Source organism: Platichthys flesus, chromosome 20 (assembly GCF_949316205.1).
Source record: "Platichthys flesus chromosome 20, fPlaFle2.1, whole genome shotgun sequence".
Classification (NCBI taxonomy): domain Eukaryota; kingdom Metazoa; phylum Chordata; class Actinopteri; order Pleuronectiformes; family Pleuronectidae; genus Platichthys; species Platichthys flesus.
In genome coordinates this window covers 14,927,238-14,938,411 of record NC_084964.1, presented here as the reverse complement: position 1 = coordinate 14,938,411, position 11,174 = coordinate 14,927,238, and the positions used below count along the sequence as shown (strand labels likewise).

The following is an 11,174-nucleotide window of genomic DNA, read 5'->3' as shown; positions in this document are numbered from 1 at the left end:
GAAAGAAGAACGCCTCTTTCACAGCTCACATCCCTCTGTTAGTCCCTTAGTCACACTTAATTTTATACAATTCAAAGTAACTCACATGAGGATTCATCTTCCAAAACAAATCAGGACGAAACATTGCATTTCCTCAACAAACTGGCTTTTTTCTTATAAGTTTTTAGATTATTTAGTTTCATTGTTGAGATTGTTTAACAAACCCTACTGTGTGTGTGTGTGTGTTCAAGATGTAACACTTCGAAAAAGGTAAATTCACTTTTATTTAGAAATAGACTAATACAAAGAGCAGGATTGTTTTAACTACAGTCAATTAAACGTAAAAAGACCTTTACATGGAGGTAGCGCCCCCTCTAGTGGACAGACCTCTGAAATACATCCTATTGGACCGTACCACTCTTCTGTGATGAGGGGGAGGGGTTCAATCTAATCACTTAAACATTTTTTTAAGGAGAGTAAGCTATGGATGTCAAAAATAAATACTAACATTTTAAGCGAAGCTTCAGTGTTTACGATCACAAATCAAACCTACCTATATTCATAATTTTCTGATATTGTTAATTGATTCACCCACGTTATTGTCCTTATAATAGCAAGTCCCCGGACTTCCGGTTTCTTCAGTTTCTCAGTAGCTAGCGGCAGCCATGAGGTAAGAAACACGCATCACCATTAAAATCTCTTTATACTCTCAGCAAACACTTAACATGGGGGAAGTTCTGTTAATGTAAAAACATGGCGACCTATAGTTCCGCTCGGTGTGGAGTGAATTCTTCTATATTTTATCTGAAGTCTCCTCGGGGCCTGTGTTGGTGAGCTAGCTAACTTAGCCACGTTAGCAGGGCTAACATGTCACAACATGCTACTGAAGCACAACAGCTCCTCGGTGGCTAACCAGTCAGGAACTGGATCTTATTTTGAGCGAACACGGTTAAATGTCAGTCACGCCACTGTTAGCTGTTAGCTTCCTCCAGTGTACGGATCTGTCTCTCTGTTGAAATTCAGTTAATATACCATAACACGTCCAATCAATCACATGTCTGCTACCTCCTTTTCAACCTGATCTACCTCAACCGGCCGTGACTGCTGACGACCTGTATCACGTAAGTTAGGGTTACTTAAGGCTAAACGAGTTGGATTTAGTTATTCAGCATGACTTGCAAAACACAGGGAAAGTAATTTATAAATAAGAAATCAATGACAATTCAACCTACCAGACCTATTGAGACAACCAGCGGACGTTGCACCTGTCCTGTAAATAAGTTAATATCTAAATTAAAGTAGCAGGTGTTCTTGAATTATAAATACTTTGTGTTTCTTTGGTTAACGTGATTTTCCATTTCCCAACCAGATTTAGAAATGCAGAATTAACCTCACTTGCCAATAACCTTGTCTGTCAGTGCTAAAGTGAGTAATGAATTGACAACTTAGTGAAAGTATTTTAAGCACAAATAAAAACCTGGATGTTACCTAAATTATTCAATTGATTTGAATTCGTAATTTCAGGCAATGAAAGATTGTAGATATCATACTTATGTGTGATCTTCACTTTAAACAAACTTTTACTTCTATGAACCCTTCAAAAAATGTTTGTGCCATTTGAAGTGCTTCACAATTTACTGATGAGACAAGAATAAGACAATTTTAAAGCTTTAATAACAATACAAAGATTTGAAAAGAAGAAAACACCAAAAAGGATACAAATATAGTATACATATTACTGGTAGTAATATTTTGGCAGGAAGGCAAATGGAATAGAATTAAAATGGGTTCATAAAACTGGCTGAAGAGGTTTTAGGTTGCGTGTAAAGATTTCAACACTTTCGGCTGATCTCATGTCTTCAAGCAGGCTTTTCCAACAGCTTGGCGCTTAAAGAGGGACCCCTTCCAAGTCTCATATGCTCATAGAAGCTCCTAAACACTATGCATTTTTTGTTAACTACTATTTCTCATTATTTTAACCAGCATGCTCAGGCTCCAGAAGCGCTTGGCGTCCAGCGTCTTGCGTTGTGGCAAAGGGAAGGTTTGGCTAGACCCCAACGAGACCAATGAGATTGCGAACGCAAACTCTCGTGAGTTGTTGACTTTGCCTTCGATAGTTCTCACTGTGTTAAACTGTTTAACTCAGCCCCAGAGCTCATCCTTTGTCTCTATTGCATTTGTCCTGCAGGCCAGCAGATCAGAAAACTGGTGAAGGATGGCTTGATCATCAGGAAACCTGTGACGGTCCATTCCCGTGCTCGCTGCCGCAAGAACACGCTGGCACGCCGCAAGGGACGTCACACTGGTTATGGTGCGTAACTGATTCGCACGTAATGTTCCTGTCAATTTTCCACCTTTCCCATACTGTAATTGCAGTATTAGAAAAATGTATATAATGTATGACCATTGGTTAACGTTGCCATATCTATTTAAACAATATATATTTTTGCTTCCTCCAACCAGGTAAGAGAAAGGGTACAGCCAATGCTCGTATGCCAGAAAAGCTGTCCTGGATGAGGCGCATGAGAATCCTGCGTCGTCTTCTTCGTCGCTACAGGGAGTCCAAGAAGATTGACAGGCACATGTAAGTATGAACTCCAGCGCTCAATGCTAATGAACAAGAGACAGTATTTCTAAATCTATTTTCAGGAAGGGCTCTTTCTTCTTTGTGTCACTCTGAAGTATTTACTGTTTCCACCAGGTACCACAGTCTCTACCTGAGGGCCAAGGGTAATGTCTTCAAAAACAAGCGCATCCTGATGGAGCACATCCACAAGCTGAAGGCCGATAAGGCTCGCAAGAAGCTTCTCTCGTAAGACCCTCTTTCATTTAGATATTTTGTATTATTTCATGGCCTACTCTTGCAGTTGTCTGGAGCTGGATGTTATTGATTTTATTTTGCATCAATGAGCTAATTTTCTCTCCATTTCCACCTTCCCTTCTCCGATGCAGTGACCAGGCTGAGGCTCGCCGCTCAAAGACAAAGGAGGCCCGCAAACGCCGAGAGGAGCGTATCCTGGCCAAGAAAGAAGAGATGCTCAAGACCTTGGCAGAGGAGGAAGAAGCAACAAAGAAGTGAATCTAAATGGATTTTTCTTTCGGTCTCAGATTCCCTGTTTTGTTGGTTAATAAATTTGGACAAATGTATCATTGTTATTTGTCTGTTTGTTGTATTTATATTTAATGACTTGATTGTTTTAGTGTAACGCAGGGATTTACATTTTTCCCCCAAAAGACAATTACAAATCTACAAAGTGTGGTTTGATCCACTCAGGTTTAAATTACATACAAGGCTGATTAAAAGTTGTCACATAAATCTCTTTGCGTAAAAAGTAGGTTTAACGAGTAATCGATTTGTTTAAAAGTATAAGGTATCATTCAACAGGAACCTCAAAACTATAACAATGGATCAACCATAATCTTTTTTCTTTTGGTTTTGGGATTAATTTAATTTATTTTTCTCTAAAGATAATGATTATTAGAGAAGTTCTGTTCATAGGGCTAAAAGAACGTTTCTTCTAGACTTGTGTTCTCATGTCAGCTGTCCAACAGGTGGCAGCAGACTACAACATTCAACTCAGCTTTAACTCTGGTCAGCACAATCTCAGATGTCCATATTAATTTCAATCATGCAGCTTTTTTAACTCTAAATGATATTTACTAATCAATAATCAGTTGTACTCAACCCAGGGACTTGGATCAGTTTAACAAAATTCAATCACATGTCTACAGCCACACCACTGCACTGCTGTCAGAAACAAAGACAGGTGGTTTGACCAGAACAGTTGCATAATCCAAATGATTATGTGATTTACATCAAAACCATAGATTTATTGCATACAATAATTTCCCTGATTTATCGAAGTCTAATGCCCATTCTCCAGCCTCAGGAATCCTTAGTAGCTCGATAATATGCCTCTGAGTTTTGTTTTGACATGCATCTTTTATAAAGCACGTCCGTCTATATAATGGTTACTGATTTGCACATTAAAGCAGAGCTGCCGACGCTCCAGCCTCACTTCTCGCTCAGGCCTTGAAGGCTTCTCTCTCTGTCATGCTCCCTGGAGAAGGTGTGACTGAAGTGTTAGCACATGCATCCTTCACTAACTGGTAGAGTCAGGCTGCTGTGTAGAATAGATCTGTGTGTAGATATGCAGGGAATTCTCGGCAGGTCCATGCAAAGTAGATTAAATCAATAATTCAGATCACATATGAATGGTGCTGGTGTTTCCGTGACTTGAATTGCCTGATAACTAATGGACAGTAGGTAGTTATACTAATTCCATATTATATTTAATTTTTAGATTTATACACTAAGAGCTAAAGGGATGAACACTCTTAGTTTTCTCCCACAAAATGGCTCAGAGTGAGTTCACATGTTGGATGTCACTGGTAGACGTCTACATGTCTCTACACTGGGTTGTAGTAGTTGCTGCTTGTGGATCACTCACCGTCATGAATAAACAATCACCCAGGCTTCAGACACTGAAATCTGGGTTTCAAAGGCCTTGAGGAGAAGGCTGACTCGGCATAACGCATCTGCTTACCTGGACATCCTGATGTAAGGACTTCACACAGCTTCACCTATTGCACTTTTGCTAAGAACCCAGTTACACCGAATGTGATAGCAAACTACAATGGATCCGCTGTGGCTAAATAAAGACAACCAGTCGTATCAATCGACGTGAGATCTGACAGGGATTACTGAAGGAGAAAACTGGCTTTGTGCAGTGAAGCCATTTCGCAGCTCTGTTAATGTATTTCTTCATTACCAGGAGGCACTGCTGTTTCCTGAAGCGTCAGCCTTAATGGGATTAGATAAGCGGCGGAATATGAGCTGAAATGAAGCAGCACTCTTTATTACGATTGGCCTTCAACCCAGGCAAAACAAATGGAGCGCGCCTCAAGAGTTCAGGGGATCTTTAATGCAATCTCAGATGAAAGTAATTAAAGGCAGATTTTTCAAAACATAGAAACAGTTATCTAACATTTAAGATAATTACCCCCCGCACACCGGTTAGATGACCTCTTTTTCTAGAGTGGGGATATAATAAGCTGTTGCTCATCCACTACATTCTTAACCTCACAAAACAGTCAACTGCTCAGAAAGTGACATTATTAACCTCATCCTCTCTCTTTCTTATCTTTCCCTAGTGAAAATAGTCATTATGTTCTATTCTCCCACCACCATTACCTATGTGCTTTGGTTTATAGATGGAGAGATAAACCATCAGAGAGCAGGGGGAGGAATCAGGAGGTTTCATTCTCTCCCATGTTCGTCTCTTTCGAGGACAGATTGATAGAGGGACTGATATTGGGATGGATACTGATCAGAGATACAGATCTCATGCTCAGATAGACACCTCAGTCTCATAAAAACCTGCTCCTGTGCTTTTACACGTTTACACTGTTTCACAGCCGTATGCACCCAGATACATACTGAGTGCTCAAATTAATGGAATCAAAATTGAGCTTGAGGTTCTTTGTTGTGTTGGACTTACTGTACGAGAACATCATGCTCAGTGAGGTGTAGGATGACATGTCAACACTAGATACTCAGGTGCACAGAGGTCAGGGCACAGCGCATGGTCCTGACTAAACTCTTGTCTGATATGAGACCTGATATCACAGGAGCAATAAATGGGCTCATATGATGTGTTGGAACATTTTCTAGATTTATTATCAAGCTATCATATCAATTTATTCAAATAAAAAATGAATAATTCTCAACGCTGCAGCTGTGACTGAGAGTGCTCTGCTGTGTTTGTTGGTAAATAAGATATTTAGGATGAAGACTCTTTTCAGCATAATATGGTCACGCACTGTGTTGTTTGGTCAATCTGTTCTCCCTCCCTGTGCAGACAGTTTCTTCACGGTGTCCCACATCAATTTCGTAAATAAGGGAAGAGAACATTTCCCCCCCAGTATTTCACAACGTCTTCATCTTTGTGCTCAGACTCCTTAACGTCCCTTTTTCTTTCTGCGTCTGTCCCCATTCCCAAAAGCTTGCACTTTTCTTTGTAAAAACACACCAGGCAAGGCAAGACTTATTACCAACTTCTCCCCGTCTTGCTGATTCCTCACTCTGCAGGATGTACTTCTTTCTTCATCTGCCCGTTTGTCAAGAAACAGTTGTTGACTGGGCGGCGAGAGAGAGAGAGAAATGCAGCGGATAGCAAGCAAAGCATCTTTAGTGTGACACAGCGGCCCCAATTACCCCTTATCCCTGAGCCGTGAAGGCAGAGACCCCAAAGTCTGTGACACACTTTGAATTCAATAGATTCGTTTTGCCTATGCTCTTCATAAGAGGACAGGCCAGAGGGCCCTTTGTGGGAATAAGACTAAATGACAACTTGAGTGAATTGGGCTTATGGCGAGTAAAACAATAGAGTGATGAAATGTGAAGAGTATTTATATATTTATAAAGAAAAAGAGCTGAGGCAGAGTAGTTAAAAAATTAATATCTTCAGATCCACAAATGCACCGTGATATGAGCAGAAAGCTGAAGGGAGTGCACAAAGAAAACTTGTCCAGTGGATTTCAAATCCTTTTCTTAGAAACTTAATGGATTTTGAAGTGTGCTTTCAAGACTTGAGAGCATGTTGGATTTGGAAAGCGTCTCAGGTCACGAGCTGCTTAGGTCGGGAAAGTAAAGCAAGAATGGAAACCTGTGGCAAACACACTTTCCAGTCGTGTATGCTTGAGAGGAAACGCGCAGCTGTACGGTTAAAGCTGCGGAAAGGATCAGGGACTTAAAAATCATATGTTTTTATCCTCTTTCGTTATTTAAAAAAAAAATCCCAAAGCTGAAAACCCTGCAGTTTTCACTAAAACAGAGTTCAGAGCAAGGTGAATGCAATTACTGCTTCCACACAACTGAGCTAGGGCGAGAAAGCAAAGTGACATTTATGCAAGCTGGTGAAAAATCTGCACAGCTACCTTGAATCATAGCTATTCATGCTTAATGCTCACTAGAAGTTTAAGGTCCAATATATCAGGGGTTTATTCACATTATTTATCCATTTATTTAAACAATGAAATGAAATAAATTAAGCTAATTTGTTAGTTATTTAGTTGAAATCAATAGTTTACACTGTGCCACTGATGCCAAGTCCGGACAAGACGTCCTCCAGAGTCAATAATTGGAATCGGCGCTAAAGCAAAAAAACATTTTCAAACCACGTCATCAAAGATCAGTAAAGCAAGTAGAGGACACACTCCTCTCCAGCAAAGAGCCACATCCCCAGTGACCTGGTCCGTGAGCTGAGCTCCACGACCTCTTGATCTACCTTTGTTTTTCGAGACCAACAGCATCAACGTGATGTGAAGTAATGGCTTCAAGAGAAAAAAAAATCATCATCTTGCTGATGAAAGGTGGAAGTTAATCCGATTGAACAGTGGCTTTGTGGTGACGCGTGGAGGGAAAGCAGGTGTGGAGGTGGAGTGAATCTGAGGGACTGGAGCTTCGTGTTGTGTTTTCATGAGGCATCGAGGGCTTGAGTCAAAGAAACATGTGCGATTACCTCTGAAGGGTCACTTCAAGGTTGTGGACCATTTGATTGGACGCCGTAATTTGTGGATTAATTTGGGTTTTTGCAGTGAGTGGCACTAGTGAAGGTGATTGCCCCTGAATTAATCAAACCAAAATAAGAGTCATCTACACACTTCAACACACGCTTCAAACATGTCACTGTAGGATGTTAAATAAGCCACTCCACCAATCGCATGATTGCAAAAGGGTCATCTTGTTAATTGGTGTGTTATCCCTTGCCACCAAAAATTGACTTTTTGGGCTGGATCCAGTTTTTAAAAGCTTGAGTCCTTAATATAATCAGATTTTTCTAATAATTATAGTAATGCTGACTGTAGTGTGGGGTGCAGCCAATGCTGTTGGCTAAAGAGCTTATTTGGCAGCAACAGACACACACATTTCCCCTGTCACTTCATATCACATCACACCATAAAATGAAAGTACTAAATAAATGATGGCTGTCTGATAGGAGTAACCAAATAAAAGTTATTTTCCATTTTAAAAAGTGAACATATGACTGAAAACTGAGTGGAATGAAGAAATTCCTTTCACTACCTTTTTGATTCTGGAAACTGTTCAGATATTTTGAAGCTAATCCATCCGCATATATGAAACTCTCTTGATCTCTTCTTATTGTGTGTAAAGAATAAACAGTAAATCACCCAGGGCCTCCCCTTAAAAGACTTGTTCTATAGAAGCAAAGAAGCAGATGTGATCCCTCGAATCTGCCATTCCCAGTGTAGCACGCTTCAAAGACAGCTTTCATGTGTCCACCCCGGGGCCCGCTGTACTCTGTGTGTCCGGATCAACCTCTAACAACACCACAGTCAGACTCGCAGCCCTGAAACCCAGTGAACCCCATTCTACCTCTGGTCTGTGCCGTGTAGTGCTCGCTCCTGTCACCGAGAGAGTGTTTGTGCAAGCGGCATCCTGAGGAAGCGGAGATAGCGTCGGCGGCAGGAGATGAGACCATGCATTAAACATGTCGTCCCCCTGTACCTCCTTCATTTTTAATGGTCCAGTGCGCCAGGGGTCTGGAAGAGTGTAAACACAGGAGGGACCTGAGGAGGGTGACAACAGAAGAAGAGGAGGAGGAGGTGGGAAAGACAAGTCACATATGACAGGTTGTTTTTAAAAAACCCAGGCGCAGCCATCAAATGCTAAAGCTGCCTCTTGGTTGTTGTGAGTGGCTTGAATCATTTAAAAAAACTCACTTTACTCTTTCCACACATGTCATTGCTATACAGGAACATTGTCAGTTTTAACATTTTAACGTATGTGGACTATAGCTGCTCCCCAATTCATAGGCGCCATTTAAAGACCAGTTGAGTCACACTGCTCGACTATAGGCCCATTTTGACAAATGCATCCTTTCATCCCCAAGCAATGGAGGCTCTAACCAGTGGATCCCTCTCTGGATTGAACCTATCCCAGGAATCATTGCTCTTTGTGACAAAACGTCCGATGACTACACTTTTAAATCTAAATATCATGCTAACGATGCACATGTTAAAAAAAGGGGTGTTAAAGGTTATTATCGTTTCCATCTGCAGACCTGTTACCAGGCGACAGTGGTCAGTGCGGGACGAGCTGGTAACCCTCTGAGGACCTGAACCTCTCATTTCGGTTCAGCCTCTGTGTCCTCAGGAGGTGGTGGCCCCTCTATCTGGACACAGCTCATGTTGATGGGCTTGTTATACCCACCATTAGAAAACCATCAGCCTCTCTCTAGTCTCATTTTAGCACCTTTCAGCTTATTGTTTCGTTTTTTTGTCGAACTGCAACGTTACAGTTCTGTTCCCGCTCACTGCTCTCATCAGTTTTCAGGCAGCTAGTGAATCTAGCGGTGTTTAGTGGCTAAAGAACCAGGACCCTCAGGACCGATGGAAACCAGACTGAAGCTGGAGTGACCCTCCCCTTTGGCATTTTTATTATTCCAATCTGGCTCTACATTTTCCCAGAGGGAGGTTTATTAACCTCACTCCCTAATCTCTGTTTTGCTGAGCGTTCTGAATCCCTGCCGGGGGGGTCACTGTAGGCCAGATATCATAATAATGACGTAATAAATCATTTGAGTCGATTTATTGAACTGCATCCTCAATAGTAATGAATATAGTGGTGTCTATTTTTTGTCTGCCAAGCACCAAACCCTTATTTTCCACTTCTCTTCTCTTCTCCTCCCTACCTTCCCTTCCCTACCTTTTACCTATTATTAGTTTTATTTTGAGCAGGGGCTTATCCTTCAGAATTTGCTACAGTATATGTTCCTGCTTTAATGCCCCTCTGCAGTCCTCACCTCCTGCTGTGGGTCCAGCAGCGGTGCTCAGCTCCAAACATGTGTGAACAGCACTGGACGAGTGGTTGTGTAACATGTGACACATTTAATGAGCCATTTTATAACACTTTCATGGTGCGGGCACGATCCACACTCGAGCCGTCTCTTAGATACTGTGGGTTAGAAGTGGTTGCCCCAAACTAAGCCCTTCCCCGTCTTGACATGATGTTGATGGATGTAGCATGAGAGAAGGGTGAAAATGATTCGGTACCGGTCACACAGGAGGTGCTCATCGCTGCTGTTCGAGCCACAGAATGAGAATTTTTCAAGGATTTCGAAGAGAGAATGCAATCGCTGGTGCGGTGAGTGCAGGGAACGCCAGCCGCGCAATCTTGAGCACCAAAGTCAGCAATTTTATAAACCCCGGTAGCTTGATGTACTGCCAGCTGCACACATTTCTGTCTCTCTCCCCCCTCTGCAGAGAAGAAAATCACATTTGATTCAGTTTGATAACGGAACTGGGTCATGATTTGAGAAATGTTCCTCACACCACAGCAGGGACACACACACACATACACACACAACACACACACGCGCACACACACACAACACTCGCTTTGCCAGCTAGTCTTTGGGCTGCCAGCAGCTCCTCCGTTGCCAATTGATTTTTATTGGGAGTTAATCATATTATTTATGGTCATTAAGAGAGAGCAGTCTTCTCCGACTCTGCACTGTCAACTCAAAGGAGAAAGAGGATCTGTGGCCATGACGGGAAACATTATCTGTTGGGATTTTACAGTTTATGAATTTAGGTGTGAAATTGCACATTTAATAAAAGGTCAAAGTGCAGAACTTCAACCTTAAACTCAGCGCTTCTGGGAAAGGGATGTGGACCAAACTAAAAGGTCATAATAAACGTTGGAATTTTTTTTTCTCAGAAATAGTTTCTGTCATTTATAATAGTTCTATCAAACTGATGTTGGTTCAAGTACAGTTTCTTACAAAGAGCCCTTTTGCACACAGAGGGCCGAGCCGGAGATCGAACCACCTTGGACAACCCACATTTCTAATGAGCCACAGCCAGACTTCTTCTATTTCTTCCTCTTCTTTCAAGACAAATTTCATCCCTTTGGATTTTGGTGTTACTTTTTATTTTAATACATTCATTTCAGAGTGATTACCAATTTATTTATTTTATTGCTACATTCCATTACATATCATTTAGCTTACGCTTTTATCCAAAGCGACTTACAATAAGTGCATTCAACCATGAGGGTAAAAAAAAAGAAAAAGAAATCAAGAATCTCGTTACAAGTTTAGTAACTAGTTCTTCAAACAAAAAAAAAGGTTATATACTATGAGTCATAATTCAAATGTATTCATACACAG

At 41.3% G+C, this 11,174-nt stretch overlaps 1 protein-coding gene across 1 annotated transcript; it reads left to right on the top strand.

Moving 5' to 3' along the window:
* Window positions 1-495: 495 nt before the first annotated feature.
* LOC133931607 (large ribosomal subunit protein eL19-like) lies at window positions 496-3,126 on the top strand. The gene is made up of 6 exons (XM_062378518.1): window positions 496-649; window positions 1,963-2,069; window positions 2,168-2,290; window positions 2,443-2,563; window positions 2,681-2,791; window positions 2,932-3,126. The coding sequence occupies exons 1-6, from the start codon at window positions 645-647 to the stop codon at window positions 3,056-3,058; spliced, it is 594 nt and encodes a 197-aa protein (XP_062234502.1). The 5' UTR covers window positions 496-644; the 3' UTR covers window positions 3,059-3,126.
* The last annotated feature ends 8,048 nt before the right edge of the window (window positions 3,127-11,174 follow it).